This window comes from Homalodisca vitripennis, chromosome 8 (genome assembly GCF_021130785.1).
Source record: "Homalodisca vitripennis isolate AUS2020 chromosome 8, UT_GWSS_2.1, whole genome shotgun sequence".
NCBI lineage: Eukaryota > Metazoa > Arthropoda > Insecta > Hemiptera > Cicadellidae > Homalodisca > Homalodisca vitripennis.
In genome coordinates this window covers 32,822,043-32,844,571 of record NC_060214.1, presented here as the reverse complement: position 1 = coordinate 32,844,571, position 22,529 = coordinate 32,822,043, and the positions used below count along the sequence as shown (strand labels likewise).

The 22,529-nt window shown below is 31.5% G+C and overlaps 1 protein-coding gene across 1 annotated transcript; it reads right to left on the bottom strand.

Annotated features, from left to right (window-relative positions):
- Positions 1–14,309: 14,309 nt before the first annotated feature.
- LOC124367515 (ubiquitin-like modifier-activating enzyme 1) lies at positions 14,310–21,673 on the bottom strand. Its single transcript, XM_046824390.1, is given in 2 exon segments — positions 14,310–21,377; positions 21,379–21,673. Coding segments are annotated over 2 exon segments (3,159 nt in total). The 5' UTR covers positions 21,493–21,673; the 3' UTR covers positions 14,310–18,332.
- Between the last annotated feature and the right edge of the window lie 856 nt (positions 21,674–22,529).

Genomic DNA, 22,529 nt, shown 5'->3' with positions numbered 1-22,529 from the left:
AATTAATAAGTACCCAAATTTCTTCTAAGCACGTCAAGCTAAAGCCGTGGTTACCGTTGGACTAATTAAATCAATTCGAGTTAGAGATAAAATGAGTAATGCAGCTCAAAGGCCAGCCCTTTAATACAATGTTAAAAAACTCATTTCAAGCAATATAGAAATCTCTTAAATAAAACTATTAAAATTGGCTAAAGAAATGTATTTTAGAAATAAAATTAATGAATCAAAAAATAATAATAAGCTCTTGTGGAAAAATATTGCTGAAATTATGGACATTGAATAAAAAAAAAGATTCCTTTCCCATTGAACATTTTCTGGACGGCAAACTTAATATTGAGACAAATGATATAAATAATGTAGCTAACACATTAAATGAATACTATGTTAGGGTGGGTGCCAACTTAGCCAGTGCTGTGCTCCCGTGACTGAAGTCGTTATGAATGACGAGGATTACGGGGCGAATTCTTACTTCCAGCTGGAGCCGATATCCGAGGATGGTCCTTGCTCGTGTTGTACAAAACCTTAGAGGCGGGTCTGCTCCGGGAGAAGATGGAATCCCGGCTACTCTTATCAAAATGTTTTTTAATTTCTTAAAGCTTCCACTTCTACATATTATAAACAATAGTATATCACAGGGAATTTTCCCAGCATCTTTTAAAATGGGTAAAGTAATCCCAATCTATAAGGGAATGAGCCCAAAAAAATCGATGTGTTAGCTTCAGACCAATAACTTTAACTAGTGTTTTATCTAAATTATTGGAAAAATGTGTCAGAATTCAACTCGAAAAATATTTAAACATCAATAATATTCTTGTACAAAATCAATTCGGTTTCAGAAAAGATAAGAATTTGAATGACGATTTATATTTGCTAACTAAAAGTGTTCATGACACGATTAGCCGTAATAAAAAACCATTATTGATTATTTATAGATTTAGCTAAAAGCTTTTGATACAGTTGATAGACAACTATTACTACAAAAATTAAAATATATTGGAATACAAGGGAACTCTTGGAGATGGTTCAAAAGTTATTTGTCCGATCGGTATCAAGTTGTTTCCGTTTTTGGCCATACAAGCGTTCCTCAAAAAATTGAGTATGGGGTTTTGCAAGGCAGTACTCTTGGACCCTTGCTTTTCTTAATTTTTATTAACAATCTAGGAAGATTGACTTTGTTTTAAAGGACAGATATTTCTTTATGCGGACGATACCGCTTTGTTATTTTGAGGGTGGAAAGCTGGAGGAAGTGAGGGATATGGCTGAGCGCGGAGGTCTACTCACTGTCAAGCGCTGGGTTGTGATCAATGTCGGCTCACAGTTAATATAGCCAAAACTAAATGTATGCCAATCTCTATACGAGCAGACGGCGATCCTTTTGTTTTTAAGCTACGGTTGCATACTTGTGGTGGCCAGATGGATGCGTTTTGTGTGAATGTATTGATAGGGTGAGTGAGTATAAATACTTGGGTGTAGTTTTTGACAATCGTTTGAAGTGGTGTAATCACGTAGCTTACATGCGGAATAAACTTTCGTAAATTTATCTTTATATTCTGTAATCTGCGTAATATACTTACAATAGATCTTTTAAAAACTGTATACTGTGCTTATGTGCAATCAATTCTTCAGTATGGTAATTTAGCATGGGGGGGTGGCTGTTTCCAAAATAACCTTGCTCCCTTAGAAGTCGTTCAAAAAACTATTATAAAAGTAGCTCTGAAGCGAAATCGTACTTATCCAACCAATTTATTGTTTGAAGAATTTAAAGTTTTTAAACGTCTCGCAATTATATATCCGAACATTAATTTTGTACATTTTTTCAACAACGAGATTCAATTTTCATTCACAGTAACCACAGCCATTTTAAACGCGTTCTTCACTTCATAACAGAATTTTTGTTCCTAGACTCGTTAAAGCCTTTAATTCAACATCATCTCACTATATTTCTCATATAATTTTCTCAAAATTACCATACTTATAAAAAAAACCCAAGACCTTGCACTATTAGTACGTACAAAAAATTAGTCAATAAATGGTTAGTAGATGCTGGGCGAGATGGATTTCGTCAGTATTTTTTCCTCAATCTACACCTAGATATGCTTTTTTTTATGTATTAAATTTCTGTTATATTTTTGTATTACAATCAATGTTAGTCTGAGTGTTTGATTAGTTTGTACAATCGTTTTGACTGCAGGCCAACGAGTACGTGTAGTGCGTGCAATGTGTGCGTGTGCGTGATTGGTGTGTGTGTGTGTGTGTGTGTGTGTTTAGTGGGTGTGCAGTGTGTGGTCCAAGTCTCTCTCTACTTATATCGGCTAATTTTTAATTAAGTCTTTCTGATTGCTCTTTTTTATGTAAGTTACAAGTTTTTTATAAATTACATTTTTAAGTCTTCCAAATTATATTTTCTAAATAAGTAATATTCCTTTCAAATTTTAGATTAATTTATTAACTGAATTTGCTCATGTATTCCATGCTCTGGCCTTGTATAGTTTATTTTAGAGTTTAAATCTTCATTTCTCATTTGTTAATGAAAATGTTTTTTATTAATGACAATTCATTTTCCTATTTTAATTTAAGTTTTTTGTGTGTTATTGGTAGTGCAGACTGAGGAACTCGTTTCCCCACACACAGGCTGATGCCCATGTGGGGATAATTTCCTATAAGATTTTTGTTATGTATTATATTTAATTCTGTACATTAATTTTGGAAATAAATAAATCAATCAATCAATCAATCAATCAAAATAAAATTAATTAACTGATGGATTTTAAAAGAAGCTAAGAAATTAATGATAGTACGTGTTTTGAGAATACAAAACTTAAATAATCAGATAAGAGTTAAAATGCTTGAAAAACAAATTGTTTACCTTTATATTATCTTTTTTTTATATGTGCTCACACAATTTAATTGTAAATTCCAAATAACTAATATATTACGATTGAAAACTTGTAATGTGGTGCTATTTGGGAATCAATTTCCGAGAACACCAACAAGTTTAAAACAAATTCACTGTGCAATATTGGTCAATACTCCTTCTTGGTTGTATTTTTTTGTTGTTGTTGATTTTATTTATGATATTGTTATACAATGTATGGTTCTATCAAAAGTGTAAATAAATGTATTCACACTTCTCCTAAATATGTTTACATTTTATTTAACTACCCTCTATCTTTTTTTGTACTCTATTTATACCAACTACCCAATAATCAATAAATATGTTATATTACATGTATGGATTTAGTTGTCTATATATTGTTTTCATAAAACAAGTTAGAAACTTAATATATATGTATACAGCTTTTCCACAAACCTGCGGATCCTAAATGACATTATTAAAATTATATTACATTACAGCGTACTGATTTCTTATCAAACTAGATTATTGCTTGAAACTCAGAATAAGTGTTATTCTGTACTGATTCCTCATATTGATTGTTCATAACCTATTATAATATCATGTTAGTTTGAACCTCTTATATATCAGAATACATATGAATTTAAATTGAATAAAATGCACAAGTTTATGGATATTGAGTAAATAATTGTGTCAATTTAGTCCAGTTGTACAATCATGAATCAAAATAACATTTTTTCAGGTTAAAAAAAAGCTAGAAATATATATATATTTTTTAAACAAAAGACATCATTTAAAACAACTAAACCTGCTGCTATCTCCCCAGAAATACTAATGGTATTGTGCAATATAAGGAAAAACACTATTTACAAAATGTTTTGGAAGATGTGGCATGAATCTCTTATGAAGTAATCTTTGACCAATGTTAAAGTAAATTGCACCTGGTGAATGTTTCAAATTTCCTAAATAAGTTATAACCAGTAGTTCAAAATAGGAGATACTTTTAGTCCATAATGTACTGAAGGGTTTTCAATATACTAGGGGGAATCACTACCGATTCTTAAAATTTATTCTGGAAGATTTGGAGGAGAGAACTAGAAAACACCTTGATAAATTAGTAAAGCACATTTGGTTTTGAGAACAAATATTTTGTTAATAAAGTACATTTGTGCTTGCCTTGAGTTTGCTTGATTTAACTAAGAATTTATAACTTAACTTTGTGGCCAACGAAGCACCTTTTACAGTTTTATTATCACTATGTTGGAAATCAGTACAGTATTGTCACCAAGTAAAGAGAGAGCATAAATAGTACATAACTGATAAATTGTGTATAAAATACATAATTAGAATGTACCAATGTTGAGTCTTAAGACACACCAGCTCATATATTGTATCAATCGGAAAATAAATGAAAATTTGAATGCTAATGAAATAAATCACAAGTAATTTTAAAGCCTAATTTTGAACAGTTTATATAGAAGACCAGCGTCTAGGACTATGTCAAAAGCATGTGCTACATCCAGAAGTACAGATTTTTATTTTTGAAACCTTTTACTTAAGTTTCTGATAGCCTTGCAAGTTGCTGAGATGTAAAATGCTTGATGAAAACTTAAGTTAATGGGAAATAGAAAATCAAGAAACCTGTATACATTTTTCTGAATCAACTTTTGTCAAACACTGGATATATTAACCCTTTTAGTGCCATAGGTATTTTTCAAGTTGTACTCTGCCAATGCCAAGCATTTATTAAAGTGTGTACCTGCCAGTGCAAGAGGGTTTCTTGCTTTTTGCAATGTGTTGGTAAGTAATTTGTATCTATGTTATTTGTCAAACAAATTTAATGATTTTACCTAATTATAGATAAAAATGCAGACTATTGAAACAAAGTACTAAAAGTAGCCTGTTCAAATTAAAATATATTTTATTCAAAAAACTGACTTGTATGAAAAAGTTTTCGGTTTTTTCATTTGGATCTTCTTATGGTGATGAAAAAATAGCTGGGCTCTAATCAATAAATTCACTGTAATGTCCACTAAATTACAAACACACTGTTGAAATAATGGTAAAATGTTTGTAAATAAAAAATTGTGGCATTTTTTAGAAATCTAACAACTGGCACAATTTTTTAAGTTTTAAAACCAGTTAATGATTTTACACTAACTATAAAATTAATGAAAAACGGATAAAATTAACAAACACACAAGTAAAAGTAAACTGTCAATTATACAGTGTGAAAGTTATCTAGTGTTTCTAAGTGGAAACACTAGATAACTAGTTGTTTAGTTTGTTTTATTTTATTTACAAAATAAACCAAACTAAAAAACTAGCATTGATGAAAAGTTAAACTTGGGATGTAAACCTTTTTGCATTTTCTGCACAAAAATGTTGATTTTCTTCTTTTTCCACCAATCTTTGTGCTGGCTGCACAACAAATACAGCAGTTCTTTTCCTATCATTAAGGGTTTTTTAATGCATGTCAGAACTGATCTAGACTTGAAATTGTGCTTGAAGCTTCATTTGAGAAACATTGAGTTCAAAGACGGTGCATGTCATTTCATGGGATTTGACTGAGCGCTAGCGAAAATTTGTACATCATCTTATTGATAACCAAAATGGTAACGAGAAAATAGTAGAATAAATAAAATTGTAAACAAACTAAGTACACCCATAACAGATTCAAACATGTGACTTATTAACACATGTAGGCTAACAATCCCTACACATAAATAATTTTATAGTGTGTACACTTTTATTATTTAAACACTGATATGAAACCCAATTTAATGAATAAAAATATGAATGTATAATGTGGTAAAATATGTTGAGTAAGATTTCATAAGTGGACTTAAATTATGCATGAAAGTTCAATTTCTACAAGAAAAGTTCTAAGAGGTATCATTTTCTTGTCAACTTTTTTCATGGCCTTTCTGTCTATCTATCCGCAGAACATCTTGAGAATGAAATTAGCTATAGATTTGAAATTTTGCATGCAACCTAAGCGAAGCCTGTTACGACTCATGGTGTGCTGTAGTTCTACTTTAAGCTCATTTGGGATAAGTCTTATAATTTATTATGTTCATGTGAGGGGCATCACTGAAAATTATATGTATGTTAAGATCAGGAGTTGTGGGTCAAAAAGTTGCCTCTGAGTAGTCTGCATTTGTATTATTAATTAATAATACAATTCTCATTCCTAAATGATCAAATAGTGTTAAAGAATACAGAAGTTAATAGGCTTAATGTCTTATAGAATGCTAACATTACTGTGTTAAGAGCCAGCTGCATTCTTTAGCCCCAAAAGAACAATTTTAAACCTCATGCACTTTCACGATCTAACTTTAGTTGTAGAATAATGGGAGATGTCTTATTTTCAAGATATAGTTATAATAAGCACTGAAACACTTTTTAGTTTTTTGGATATTTTTGTATTGGTTACTTAGGAAAAAATCACATTTTTGTGTGTATAATTTAAATATGAAAAAAGTATAAACTTTACAAGAAAAAACAGAAAGCGTTTGGATGAGTATTAATAAGATATTCAAAGTGAGTCAACACCCTTAATGTTACGATCAAGAATAAGGGCCTAAAAGTGCATGAGGTTTATTATTGATTGTATCAGGAACAGCCCAAAGTCATATCACTACATCCGGCTCTTAATCTATAAATCTGAAAGCACCATTCCATTAAATACACCATATATACAAAAGGAACTGCTTGAAAATTAGGTTCAGTTAATTGATCCATGATTCAAGAAGTAGAACTTGCAACACTAAATTCTAACAATGATATTTTCAAATTTATAAACTCTAATAGAAATTATGTCTCCAATCAAGACACAGCAACTATTCTAGTAATAAAATCAATCGCAAATTTAATTTTCATTTCAATACACCAAATTTAACAAAAAAATCTTTTGATACTGTTTGGAGAAAGCTTAAATTCACAACTCTCCCTAACCATGAATATTTCTTCTCACACATGCATTAAAGTTTATTATACATGAGCCGCTTTGAAAGCGACCTGCACAAAGATTTCTTGCGCATAGGGGAAGGAGAAGCAGGATCTCGACCACGCCTACCACCACCCCCTCTTTCACTGGCCGATCTATTTTCTTTACAAGACAAAAGTGGGAACCGAGTGATTGCTTTGCTTCCATGCGTTGGTGTTTTGGAGCATCACATCACACTATTTTTTGTTATTCTTGTTGTTATGGAGTAACTGTTATTATAGTTTATGTTAAGAATAGTCCATTGCATCTATTTAATATGTTAGTATAATTAAGAAGTATTTTAACACATTTTTACTCTACAAGTTGCAAAAACGCTATTAATCTAACTAGAATGGACACATACAGTGTCTATTGCGGATACAGTATCACTTCTAAATAACTATAGAAGTTAGGCTGGGCTTGCAATACCAGGAGTGCCACTGGATCAGATAAAGAAGTTTCTCAGTTGTGAAGAGATCTAGATTAACGACATTTTGTTTCTATGTTGACTTTTCATTGATGAACTGGACCTGCTCCACATGAAAGTTTAAAAAATCCTATGTAATAGCATGACCTTTTAGTGAAACTTAAATATTATATTTCAGAAGTATTAAATACAACCTTTTTATGTTGACACAATGCAATCTCTTGTCGTCTTTATTAATTCAATACTACTTATTTATTTTGATTGTTTTTGTACATTTACAATAGTTTATTTTTTATTCAAATGGAACTTGGACCATCTGTTTATTATTAGAATAATAATTATTTTCACTATTGTATTCTATTAACCATGATTGTGGTAATAAATTTGTAATAGTTTGTTCATTTTTTTGCTACAAGAAATATCACTTGTATAGACATGATAAAATTTAAACATTAAATACTACAAGCTATTTTACACCACGAATGGCCAAAATTGTAATTTACATATACAACTTCATATATTCTTCATTTTCAATGTATAATTATTTAATTATGTACCAAGTTTTAAGGCTCTACGATATTTCTACTGTCATCACATACACCGCTTGCTCTGACTTTTCACCTCTAAATGAATAGTGTTTTTCTGTAACCATGAGGAAATCGTGTACGTTTCTAGTCTCTAATACCTCTATATCAAGAGCGATCATATAGATGGACAGACAGATAAAAATAAAATCTAAAGGTTCTTCCTCGGACAAAGAGGAAGCTATGTACCATGTTTCAAGTCTGTAGAACCGTCCTATCAAGAAGTTATTACACAGAGACGGCAACAACATGATTTCAAGAAGGTCCTTATTGATGTAAGTAGGTGTTAGTCATAAATAAACAAATCTACAAATTTTAACACTTTGTTTAGTTATTACATCTTTGAATTATCATGTTCCGTAAATATTTGTGACTAATGGATTCTCAAGTCATTCTGTTTTTGTAGTTCCATGATGTTTCTTCAGTAACTTACCACAGGGATTTGTACTCTATACAGGTTTTACTTTGCGTTTTCCGACATTCAATAATTCAGGTTTTATAATAATATATACCTATAATGTCATTTATAATCTTATATTCTTGTGGTTCCCCAGACATGTCCCAAGTTTTATTAATCAAATTCATTGTTATTAGTTACATACATTATTTCAAATATTCCAGATTTCATGAGAAATCACCTGTTACAAACAGTAAGGATTAAGTGTTATGCTCGAGAAAAAATTAATTTAACGTTCTCTCAATCAAGAAGTATCGTGGTCACACAATTTTAAACAACTGTAGTTTGTTGCATCCATTTGAAATGATTATTTAAGGTATACAATATCTGAATAGTCTATACAAAAGTGAATGTGCTATACAAGTTTGATTAATAATAACTGCAGTTTAACACTTGTTAGCATTTGGTCAAAGGAAAGTCTATTGTGAAATAAACCATAAACTATATTATTACAAGCCTAATTAAATCATATCTTGTAAACTGTAATCTTGTTGTGACATACAAGCACAGTCAAGATAAGAAACTGACTCAACTGCAATCATTATAACATGCTGTTTCATTCTTGTATTCAACACTTCTTTTGCAATATTTTCTTCTGTTATTGGGCTATCAATAATTATAAATACATGATAAAATTTGGTAATTTATTGACTTAAATAAATATGAGCTGTTAATGTTAATCTAAGGTGTTTGTATTGTACTTGTATAGCATATTGAACAGTTATGCAAATGTAACACCTTCCTAAATACACAATTTTTGTAAATTCAACCATAGATTATTTTTCTCCAGAATTACGCATTAGATCGAGGAATGTAACAAATTAGTTTATTACCATAATTACTCATAACAAAAGTATGGTAGAATTAATGACGGAGTTTTTCTTCAAGAACCACATCTCTAAATATAGTTATAGTGAATTTAAACAAAACTTTTAATCCTGGCTAGTCAATCCATTTTATTCTTTTAAAGAATGTTTTTACTGCGAAACTGTTAATTTCTAGATATAACCTATTTAGTTTAATGATTAAATTTCGAATGATGTCATATATTTTTTATTTATTCAGATTATATTTTTAAATATATCAATGTTATATTATTCTGGTATTGTATTATTTGAGACTGGGTTTTACTTGTTATTTATTATATACAGGTTTCAATTTCTTATATTCCTGTTATTTATTAATTAAAAAATTAATAATATTTATCTTGTGGTGAGACTGTTTTGATCACTAAATTTGTCTATCTGGACTTCTGCTAGTTTTTATATTTTATACATGATTTGTGTCAATGCTTGTGCAAATGTTATAAATGTTTAACCTTATTTAAGTTGGTGATAACTTTTAACTTTATTAGCTTGAATTTACTTATATTTATACACAGCTGAAAGACAATCTCCGATACTTCTCTATGGAGACATTCAGAGTCAATTTCACTTCCTTGGATCAATATGCCTGAAAAATCTCACCCCAATTACACAAACCCAATCTTAGAAAATAGATTGAAAATACTTTCATGAATATTTAAGTAACCTACAGAGTGGACTAAAATTTGTAGGTTTTAGGCTCAAAGTTCCACATTTGAGCTTTTTAAAATACAAACATAAGTAATATACACTACATTTTAAAGGTCTTTTTAAAGTAAACCATTTGGTGAAGACGCAGCTTAATTATTTTCTTTGTTTAATGGTGGCTAAAAAAACTGTGAATATAGAATATTACTTACCACATCATAATGACTGCAAATAATAAAAAAATGTTCATTTTATATTTCCTTACTCAAGGTTATTGATAATTTTCTCTTAAAATCTTCTTGTGCTCTAAGCCCAAAGTTTGAAATATTGCAATCTTTATTTTAAATGATAACATTTTTAAAGCTCCATACATAATCTTTTATGTTTTAGCTCAACAAAAATACTTTTATAACGGAAAATGTTTTTCGTCCTTTCTCAGTACCAATACACCAAGCCATTTCAGCTTTACTCAAGTGACAGTGGAAGATGTATATGGTGCAATAATGAGTCTTAAAAATAGTAGTTCTCTGGATGTATATGGACTGGACTCTCTAATCATCAAACAAGCTACCTACTACATTGCCGAACCATTGACTTGTCTCTTTAATAGGTGCATTGAAGTGGGTACATTTCCCGACTGTTTAAAATTCTCTAAGGTTGTGCCTGTACATAAAAAAGGCAGCAAGTCAGAGTACAGTAATTTTAGGCCTATAAGCATTATTACTGTCCTATCAAAAATATTTGAGGTTTTATTGAATCGACAAATTGTACATTATTTTGAATCCCACTCTCTATTCAGCAAGTGTCAGTATGGTTTTAGAGCAAAGCGCAGTACAGTGGATGCGGTTTTATCATACACTCTTAAATGCTCTGAAGGCTTAGAAAACAAGTTTAGTGTGGGTGGAAGGATGTATGATTTTACCAAAGCCTTCGACACTGTTTCTCACAAAATTCTTCTACAGAAATTAAAGCACTACGGATTTCAAGATTCAAGTGTTGCACTCATGAAATCTTACCTTGATAAACGTTACCAGGCTGTTTGTTTGGAGGGCAGTGTATCTACTTTTCAGTTGATGGAGCATGGAGTCCCACAGGGCTCAGTGTTGGGACCACTATTATTCATAATTTATGCAAATGACCTCCCCAATGCTATTCAGAGTGAATCAGTGGAAGCTTACCAGTTTGCTGATGACTTAGCACTTGCTGTATGTGAGAGGGGTAGCATGGCATTGAATTTGAGAATGGATGGATTATCGAACATCATACGAGATTGGTCTGAAGCAAATAGTCTCTGCCTCAATGACGCTAAAACGGTGGACATCAAATTTACATCAAATCGCACTAGAAATATGCATTCTAAAGCTGTCAAGTTCCTTGGTGTGAACCTTGAATCTAGTTTGGGATGGGAGACACACATTAGCTCGCTCATCAAGAAAATCTGTAGCGGAATATTTACTCTCAGAGTCCTTTATCGCACCATCTCAATTCAGGCCTTGCTTACCGTATACTATGCCCATATTCATAGCCACTTGGCATATGGAACCATTCTCTGGGGAAACCATTCTACTGCTATTCGTCTATTGGTTCTTCAAAAGAGAGCATTACGGGTAATGACAGGAGCCCCATCTAGAGCACATTGTAGACCAATCTTCAAAGATCTTGGAATTTTGACTTTGCCAGCAGTGTTTGTACTTGACTGTTTGAGTTATGTCAGATGCAATATTGGAAACTTTTCAGCCTTTGAAGATATACATGAGCATAATACCAGACATAGACAGGATCTCTTCATTAAATTTCATAAATACGCAAGAACTCAAAAAAGTTTTGAGGTGGTATCAGTGAAGCTTTTCAATCTTTTACCTGTTGACACAAGACTGTTGTCTGTAAAGCACTTCAGACAAAAGCTCAAAACATTTCTTACCAACAACCCAATTTATAGTTATTTGGAGTTTTTTGATATTATACATCTTTTTGAATAATGTATAAAAATTGTTATTTCTTTGTATGTAATTTACTGTTTATTCTAAAACTAATTTTTGACACTATTCTATGTAACATGATTATCACGAATAAAGATTGTTTGACTCTTTGACTCTTTTATTTGAACTTTATAGTTCTAAGTCTTCACGTTGTAACAAATCAAATTTTTTCAGCATTAATTTAACATTTTTAAAATTTATAATAAAACTATAAGCAGTTGTAAACAGTTTTAATGCTGAAAACAGCTTACAAAGTTGATGCTACGGAGCAAAACTGGTGAACGAATGGTTTTCTCATTGAAAAAAATCATAACATGTCAACTGACACTAAACCTCGTTGAGTTCAAGCATGTTATAACAGATACTACTAGCAGTTACCCGCGATTCACACGCAATTTCATAGGTTTTGTACGCAATTTAGTAGGTGTTGCAAGTGTATGACCACTGCTGGTTCAAGTGAATTATATTTCCGACACGAATGTTGTTTGCCTTGTTGCCCTGATTAGGATACACCAAACACTTAATATTTATGGCCATTTAAATTTACTTTATTAGATAGCAACATTATCTTTTACATCTAATACTTACTATCTGGTAAACACGTACAGCTAAAAATACATTAACAATGATACTACGTGTTTCTTTTTTCATAAACTGAAAAATATTGTTAATATTTTAGGACATTTAGGACTGGAATTATTAAATTAGTTCAAAAGCACAGTCCAGCGAACTTTTATCTAGCACAGTTCTTGCCTACTGCTTCAAAGGGAGACTTTGGTGTGACCATTCTGACCGTCTTATGTTTAGGGGCATTTTGTAAGTTAGATGAGTACTTACAAAATATCTGAAATCTAAAACGGTATTAAAAATATTTGTACTCACTATAAATGTAAACAAATTGAAAATAATAAACAATGTTTACACAGAAAGGTTTATTACATTAGAAATGCTTTTAATTAATATTTCAAAACTTTAGTGACCTATGAGGGATTTTGTCGTTACTTTAAAGACCTGTGGGGCATAGCTCGGAGGGTTTTTCAAAGTAAGAATAGGCCTATATTCATTCCAGGGACTTTAAAAATATACATGTCAAATTTCAGAGCAATCAGTTGAATATTATTATTATTATTATATTATTCAAAGGCAATCCCACTTTTATAATATTATTAGGATTATGACTTTTAATACAGTTTTGAGTAATTAAAATAAGATCATATGTTGCAAAAGTTCTATTATGTAAGGTATGACAAAACATCAAGTTAATTATACAAACACACAAATAGAAACACTACGAAAACACCTCTATGCCATTTGTAGCACCAGTTTTGGGTAAGTAACGCAAGGAAATAATAATCTGTAGGGACAGTGCCGATGTCTTGCGCATATCAACACAATTTGTGCTTGATATCTTTTAGCAAGACTTTGTGGGGCCCAGCTTATCCCTTTACGTAGTATCCAATGTTTCTTGTATGCATAGCGTTATGTCTTTTTCTAGGTGGCATTACAATGTAAAGGATTATTTGCCCATTACTTTTGCTAGGATCGTCGTAGAGATGTTTTGTTCATGTCAGTGTGTTTCCATAGAATAGACCTTTAAAACGACATGTCACAAGATAAGGGTTGTAATTTGAAAATTTAAAGATACCCCTTTCTACCCTACTTTGAAAAGTGGGGTAAAATATTTTTACCCTAAAAAAAAAGTAATTTAATAAGTATGGTGAAGGTTGTTTGATATCTCCATCCGTTTGGAATATATCCAGGCGTATAAGGACTTAACACCCTTTGTGTGTGTGTGCCAACTTGACAAAATTATAAAGTGTAATAGAGAATATATTGAAGTTGATAAGGTCGTTTAACCAAAAACGTAAATTAAAATCAGAAAAACGTTAGTTAAAAAATGACAGATCCAAATGACGGCAAATATGAACTATCAAAGCGGTTGACATTTGAAACAAATCAGAATACTGATAAAAAATTAAATTTTAAGATTATTCTCTGAATTTTTCATACTGTTAACAATTAATTTATACGTTTCACTCAGTAACTATTTTTATTGGAATAAATGTATTTGGTTGACCAAAAGTGAATCAGACTGTGCTAATTACTTAAGTAATAAAAACAGTAATACATCCTACTGGTAATTATTACTGTCTCCTGGTTTATAATATGGAACAACTAATGACAAATCTACTTTGACAAATTCATTTAATGTAGTTTACTGATTTTTTGTATCACAGAATAATGCCAAAGTCTAGAAAAATTCTGTTTCTTTCACAATCCTTCCATCGTCAAAATCCAACTCCAAACGAAGAATTCATTTAAATTGAGTAACAACTAGGCCCTATATCTAAACCTCTAAAACCATCATCTTAAGATTAATTCTCCACAAAATTGACTACTCCTTCCAACAAAATTCTTTCAATTACATATACGTAATATCACACTCTCTTATTATGCATTCATTCAGTTAATGGAGTACTTTTATATGGTGAAAATAAAAATCTTCAACTGAAATACAAATGCTTTAATCATAACTCCAATCAAATACAGGCTTTTAAAAGAAAGAACTTACTCTTGTACTAACAGCTCAAATGTATTGGTACTGAACTTACACAATTCGCATGAAGGTCTATCTAAATTACAAAAACCTATTTTCCACCAAAGAAATTAAAAATGCTTTATATTTAGATAAAAGTAGAAAAAGACAAGAATCCTACTGAATCATTACTACCATACATCATTCCATTAAATAATGTTTAATCAAAATCGTTAAGACAGAGTGGTTAAACACTTAAATTAATATAAAACATATTTTTTATTCTAATTCTAAAATAACAAAAGTATCTGTAAGACTAACATAATAAAGCAAGAAGATGTAAAGCAATAACCATCTTTCAACAGCCAATATTGAGCTAGAGCCTAATTTGAAAAGGTTACAGGCTCCACCACACTATAAATCAAATTTGGACCACTGCTAAATTTATGTAAGATGTCCCAAAAATCCTGTAACGGTAGAATGTTTAATTTATTTATAGGCTAGAAAAATTAAACTGTATAGTTATACATTGGATGTATATGCCTTCATAGTATTTCAATTAGGGATACTTTCGCAATCATTTTCTGCCTTGGAGACGTTCCACTGATACTTTCATGAAAATGGTTATGTACCCTTACCCAAAGATCGAATGTTGCTTTTATGTACCCAAAGATCAAATCATGGTTCACAAACTGTATTTTGGCGCAATCCAAATATAAGTTTTTTAGAAACTTGTCTCACCAAGAAATGGCCGTCTCACTGTAACTAAAATTCTATCTAATGGGGAGGTATTACAAGAAATAAATCAAACATTCTGCCGGCAAAAATATGAATCTGTTTACGAAATACAAAGTTAAACAGAGCTTATTTGTTACCTTCAACTTTACGGCATGAATTTTATATTATTTTTAATATAACATCGACCTATTAAACTAGTAACAGTGCTTACGAGATTGACATAAATATTTAAAACTTTTTGACCCAATTAAAAACCTTTTGTCCCAATTAAAAACCTTTTGTGGCACAAACTATCATTATCCACCTAATAATTTAGTAACTTTTAACTATACAAATATTTCCATACATTTTTCAGTGAACCGTGTCTCTCAGTACCGTAAAATATTAAACATCTAAATCTTGAAATATTTCTATTAGCCTATAAATAGAAATCTTCAAATTATGTTTTTATTTTTAAAATTCCACTATTACAGGATTTTTTATTTGATTGTATGATAAAGTATGATATTTTATTATCTATTACATAGACATTCTATTATACAAATAAAAAATTTCATCATCTCTATTTCACTGTACATGAGACCATTATTAATGGTTTGCAAAAAATTACGGGTAAACAAGGAACTGTGACATACTTGAATCTGTTCCATTGAAAATTATTTTAAAACAAAACCATGTGTGCTGCACATTTCAAGCTTGCTATGTGTGATTAACCTAACTCGTAAATGCAAAGTAAAAGGATTTGAAATATCCAAAAGGACTTTTAACCATTAATCAATGAAATCCAGGCCTCAGGAAATTAAAATATTTCTCAAGCTGACGTTTTATCTTTATCATCAAAATATTTAAACTTCAAGCAAGTGCTACAATATTTTTTAACTGAAAGCCTAATTCTATTTAAAAACTTAAGACATAAGTGTTTAAGTCAACGGACAGAAATAAGTTAAAACATATGAAATTACATACAAGTTTGCAATGCCAATAAATAAATGTTTATGATTTTAACCCAAAAATACTTAAATGAAACATGCTTCAATAAAATAATAAACTTTATTGTCCAACAAACAATATTTATTTTCACTTTACTGCAATCGGTGAGTGAAACTATACATGTAGGTTATTTTAATTTTAGATATGACTACTCTTAAACATTGAATCTTTCACAGAATCTTTTCAGCTTTGAAAAATGGGCTTTGGGAATTTTACACTTAAAATTTGCTGGAAAGGGTTTTATACAAAAAAAAAAAAAACATTATTTTAACAAATATTTTGAAGTAATACAAAATTTTATGCAATCTAGTTCTGCCAAACAATACCCCAGAGTGATTTTTTTTACGATTTAAATAGAAATTTAGATTTAAAAAATAATCAATTATTTTGTCTTATAAGTAATTGAAAGATCTCTATGCAAAATTTTGTTCAATTTTCCAAGTTCAGCGTTTGGTATTGTTATGGAAATCATTTTAGTTTAAACACTGTAAATATATTGAGGTCTTTAATATTACATTTAAATAATTGAGTAGGCCTATTTAGTTCTTGGATTATAATATTGTATACAATTAACTTAATATGTAAAAACTGAATCTGTAAAATTACCTTTTTTTAAGACCCTGTTATCACTTTAATTGCAGTAATTATACAAAAGATGAGTTGAGGAAAAAGAAACTTATTTTGCAATGTGAGTAAGGACACTTAGTAGCCTAGACAAATACTTAGCCTAAATTAATTTCAACTGCATTGCCACACGTTAAATATGTATGTTACCTAGTTTTTAAAGGATATTAATCTGAATATTTCAATAAAATAAATCACAATGTATAGCATTTATAAGACTCAAACAAACATGGATGAATATTTAAGGTGAACTGGCAATTTGTAATAATTGTTTGCAATAAATCTGTATAAACCAATAGGCTATATATTTTAAAATGTTGAAATATTTATCTGTAGGCCTAAAATGACACAAACCATAATTTTCTTCTGTCTGAAAATAAAATTATAATGAATAGAGACAATCTTAAAACTTAATCCTAGACTGGTGTCTTTGATGTACACAAAATACAACAGTTTTAAAATTTCATTTGAAAGGTAGTTTACATGACAACACAATAATTAAGCCACGCTAATTTTATCTTGCTGATAGCTTACATAAAATGTGGCTTTCAAAACTGAATTTCAAAGTAACGTACCAGTATGATAAAGGCCTAATTAAGGATATAAAGTATGTTCAATTTCTAGTTTTTAGCAAGTTGAAAAAAGTAATTTTGAAGATGCAGACCAATAAAAATAAGATTTCTCAAATTATTTCGGATCTACATCTAATTGGCCCAATACATTATGAATTGTATGTATAATAATAATCTAAACTACAAAACAGCAATAATTTAGCATTATAGCAACATACTTCTTATTTTACAGACTATTGTCTAAATAAATTGTAAACAAAAATCACCATTTCGTTAATTTTTATTGATGTTACTTTCTAATTAAACAGAGGCTCTGTAAATAAAAGCTGTTTAATGGTAGGCCTCCTTTAACTCTGTATTAGTCATGCACACTGATGATTCCAATCAATGTTCAAGCTAGTGTTCAAGGCTGCATTTATATTTTATCTAGATGGCTTTTAAAAACCTCCTCTCTCAATGTAATGGATTGAAATAGTATACCTACTAAGTGAATAAAGAGGTCAGTGGATGGGTTTTGTTTACGTACTTTACTGTTAAAACGGACACGGCACCTGTTTTTTATTTCAATAGTTATAATAATGAACTCGTAAAACATTTACTCTAATTAGATAACTCAAAAGTATTTCCAGTTTGTAAATGCTGATTAAAAATAATGTTTCAAATATGTTATTCTAAAATAAAGTATTTTATACTTCATTCACATTTGAAAATAATAACATTACTATAAAACTCTCTATAAATTAAATATTTCATGTTTTAAGTCTTTTTTGGTCTGGTATACAAGGCAATAAGTAACAAAGTTTGAAACCAAGTGCGACTAATCACAGGATTGAAGTATCTATTTTAAATGTACATTTATAGCCTATAGATATCAAGAAAAATTGACAAATTTTATAACTAAACACAATTTATTTTCTTATCGTACAAACCTGAAATCAATAAAATATGCATGGAACAATTTTACGGCCACTGCAACAGCATGCCAGTTCACTCTATTTAATAGAATAATACAAATTATTTTGGTGTTGGTTGAAAACAATGCAAACCACAAAGGTCTAATGCCTTAAAGTCTTTAGGCACGAAAGGGCAGCGTGTAACGGACATACGGCACTTCAACATCATTTCCATCTGTATCATTGCAGCACAGCTCAAACACCAAGGCCTTCACGTGAGGTTCCAGTTTCTTCTTTGACACTTTACGAACCACTTCGGACATAGGAAGGTTGAAACGATCTTGTAGTTTCTGAGGTGCCATAAAGAAAGAATATAGCATACATACACCTTGAGAGAGCATTGTTATTTCCAAGCCATGTTTTTCTTTAAAGTACTCTATGAATTCTTTAAGCGTGAGTTCTCCGGTTACTTCAAATCGGTCCCAGATAGTCCACTCTTTGTCGTAGTAGTAGGTTAGTTTGGGTGCAGCAATTGGCTCTGAGAAACCAAAGAATGGCAGAGCAAGGTTAACAAAACCATTCTTGAAGGGTTCCAGTTTTTTGTAGCCTTGTGCTAGTTTTATAAGTTCAAGCCCAACTAAACCAGCGACTACAGATGTTGTTGTTGCAATGGCTGGGATTATTTTTCCTGCAATTAGTTTACTTGTGTGGCGATCTGCTGCAGGAATGCTATAGTTGGCAGCACGCAAGTTTGACGCTGCAACAATGAAATCCATGTGCAAGTTAGAGTCATCATCTTTCTCGAAGTCAAGTGGTGTAATTCTCAAGTTAACAAGTTGGTCCCTTGAGGGCAATTCTCTCTGAAGTTGGCCTATTTTGTCATGATCAACGTTGCCACTTCCATTAGCCATTTGTACTTGAGAATCGTTGATTGCTATTTTTACACCTGACTTTGGTGTAAATTCTGGAACATCAACATTTTGAACCATCTGTGCAACAGCTTCTCGATTTCTGTTTTGAGGTATACCGTAGACCTCTGCTTTGAGATTTGCAGCAGCAAACACATAGTCCAAATGAAGAGGGTCTTCAACAGAAAATTTCAGAGGTTTTGGACACCGTTTAGGACCAGACCAAAATGGCTGTCCACTAGCAGTCAGCTGATCTGGAGGAAAATTAAAAAGAAGCTGTCTAATTTGGTTGGAGTATTGTTCTTGCCAATGATTACGAGCCCAATTCACACAATCTTCAAACTTCTGAGGCCTCTCATCAACTAAGGCCAATTTGACAGATTCAAGAACCTCAACTGGTTGTACACCAGGTAGTTTTAGTGTACGATCAATAAAATTAGGATCATTCAAGTACTGAGCTGCATTTTCTGCAGATTGCCGGAAAAGACCTTCAAAGTTATCACGAGCCCACTGTAAGGTATGTTCAATTGCGTTGGGAAAGTTTTTCAGGGTGCAGATTGGAATGCTTTTTTCTGGGGGATCCTGTGAAGAACTATACGATTCAGTTAAAAATGGAACTACAACCTGAGTATTGCCTTTGGTTCCCAAAGTTCCAGATTCCAGTAGTGGTTTGCGATAATAGACACACCTACGATCCATATAAATCCTAGCTTCAACATTATCCAAAGCATTAGCTACTCCATCAAGACCTTCAAAAAATGCATCATCATAAATTTTTTCGGTTTCAGGGCCAACTCTATTTTCATGTGCAACAACATTTATGTTTGGATTCATTCTACGAATGACTTTAGCCGCTGTTGCCGATTTTGGTCTCTGTACATCATGGGGGCGGAAAAGAAACTGTCTATTAAGGTTAGACTTTTCAATAAGATCCATGTCAGTGACGGTCAACTGCCCACCATCTGCTGCTATCCCCATCATCGCAAAGTTTTTCAGTAATTCACAACCAATAGCTCCAGCACCAACAACGAAATATTTTAATGCTCCCAACTTGTTTTGGAATTCTTTACCAAATACAGCAACTTGGCCGTCATACCTACTATTGCTAGGTTGACAATCTTCTTCTGGGATGCTTTTGGTGTCTGGTAAGCACTCAATTGCATCAAAGTATAGCCACTGATAAATGGGGGAAAATTTTCCACTACAGGCTTTCATTACTTCCTGAGCAACGATCCCTCCAATGGTAGCATTCATAGGACATACGTTTCCAGAACATGTCATAGAAAATAACTCAATCAGCTCAATATTTAGTTCTATATCTGTACTTTCCTTTTTATCAATGTTTTTGGCTAGATCAACAAACTCTGCAGCATCTTCTTTGTTCCACGGTTTTGGTTTCCTGCTGTGAGTTTGTTCAAACTGATGCAATGTTTTAAAAGCTAAGTGCAACTGTGGAGCAGAATCAAATTTTGCAAAATCAGTGATTAAAAATTCAGGTTCTTTGAGAGCTTGAGACAAAGGCTTAAAGTTAAGTACTTTAGGCATTTTAACTTGAGTTACAATACCACCCCTTATATAGTCTGAATAGTTACTAGTATCGCCAATACTAAAAGTGTAAGGACCAAGAACACGTATCTTTTTTGCTTCACAACCATTTAATTCAGTCATACCTTGAACTTCAGAGAATGTGACGAAATCTCCATCTTCAAGTCCATGACGAGTGTCATCCAGACATGTCACTACACCATCACTGTCCTTGGAAACACTTGCAACCATTGCGGAGACAGGATTTTCACCATTGGTGTCTACAACTCTGAAACCTTCGCCAAAGTCACAAAACACTTGAGCAAAAAGTCCTTTAGTACCGGCAACAATTAGAGCAATGTTATTTGAATGAGTTACAGCAGCTATTCGTTCCTGCTCTTCTAATGAACTGTTAGTAAGCACTACAACTCGAAATGACTTTAAAAATTCATCAGTAAGTTGACCAGTATACGATTTTGTAGGGACATAGGTATTTAACTCAGACAACTGATGACAACAAGCTTCAGCCCTATTCTTTCCAATGTCCACTTCTGACAAATAAAACTGAGAAGATAAATCATCTATGGTACATTCTGAATTGTCATGAAGAGTAACAGACTTGACACCACCAAGAATAACGTTTTTAGCAACCTCAACACCTAGTCCACCTAAACCTGATATTAATACATCAGATGTGGCCATACGCCGCATTGCATCATGACCAAGAACATACAGTTGTCTAGAATATAAACCTTCATCAATCTCTTCATTGGGAAGGGACGATCCATTTTTTCGCCATGTCTGCAGAAGCCGAAACGGATTTCGCTGGAGTACTCTCTCCTGTAGCAATTTTCCGCTTCTTCGCAGGAGGATCAACGGAATTGTCCACCACTTCAGCACTAGACATCGGACACACAGGCCGTTTGATCAGCCTATTTTTCTATATTGTTAGTCACTTTTCAATAGTCACTAATTAAATTTAGCTATTATAAACTGACTTCGGACACCGAAGAACAATGAATCACACACCAATTACACAGGATTTTACTGTGCAATGGAACCTGAAGAGATGACAAAAGCAAAAAACCAAGTTGCTTTCTCTACCGCAACCTATATTTCGTTTTAACCAAAGAGGAAGACTTCATGACGATATCAAAATCCTATGTACATTGTTGGAATGATTATGAGATCATAACTTCATATTTTACTTGTTTTTAAAGACATACTAGTGTACATACATTTGTTTACACATAATAATATTCGAATTATTTAAAGAATTTCACTAAACAAATATGAATATAGTAAATGTTAAAATGATGTAATAACAAATTATTAATTTAACGGTTGATAGCAATCTAAATGTAAGAAAACTGTCCATACAAAGCTATCCATGATAAGAGTTCAATTAAAAGGTATATAAATGCTAGTTCTTCCGAGTTTTCGATTTTAAAGACCCATACAAGCAGAGATTCTTGGATAGAATTTATTTTATTTTTCAAGGAATATTTCGCTTATGGAATTTAATTAATTGCATTGTGTTGGAAGAAAAATATATGTGGCTAGAACAACATGAGCATAGCAAACATTATCACAACAATCAAGTATCATGAATAATAAATAAATTAGGTAAAAAAATCACTAACAGCATTTGCATAACAAGTATTTTAACTTTGAATAACTATTATAGAGAAGTAATAAAATTATGAAAAATAATAAATGTTAACAATTAAATAAGTTAGAAACAGTTATTTCTGATTATAATAAATGAGCATAGAAGAAATTATGTAATGAATATAAGTACAGAAAGGAACACTGGTGATCGAGTTAAAGTTAACATTGACTATTCAAATATTGTTATTATTTATATTTCTTAATGGCAATAAATATAAATATCTAGAAAATCAATATGAATGAATAAAAGTAAATGCTGTTCGTTCGTAAGCG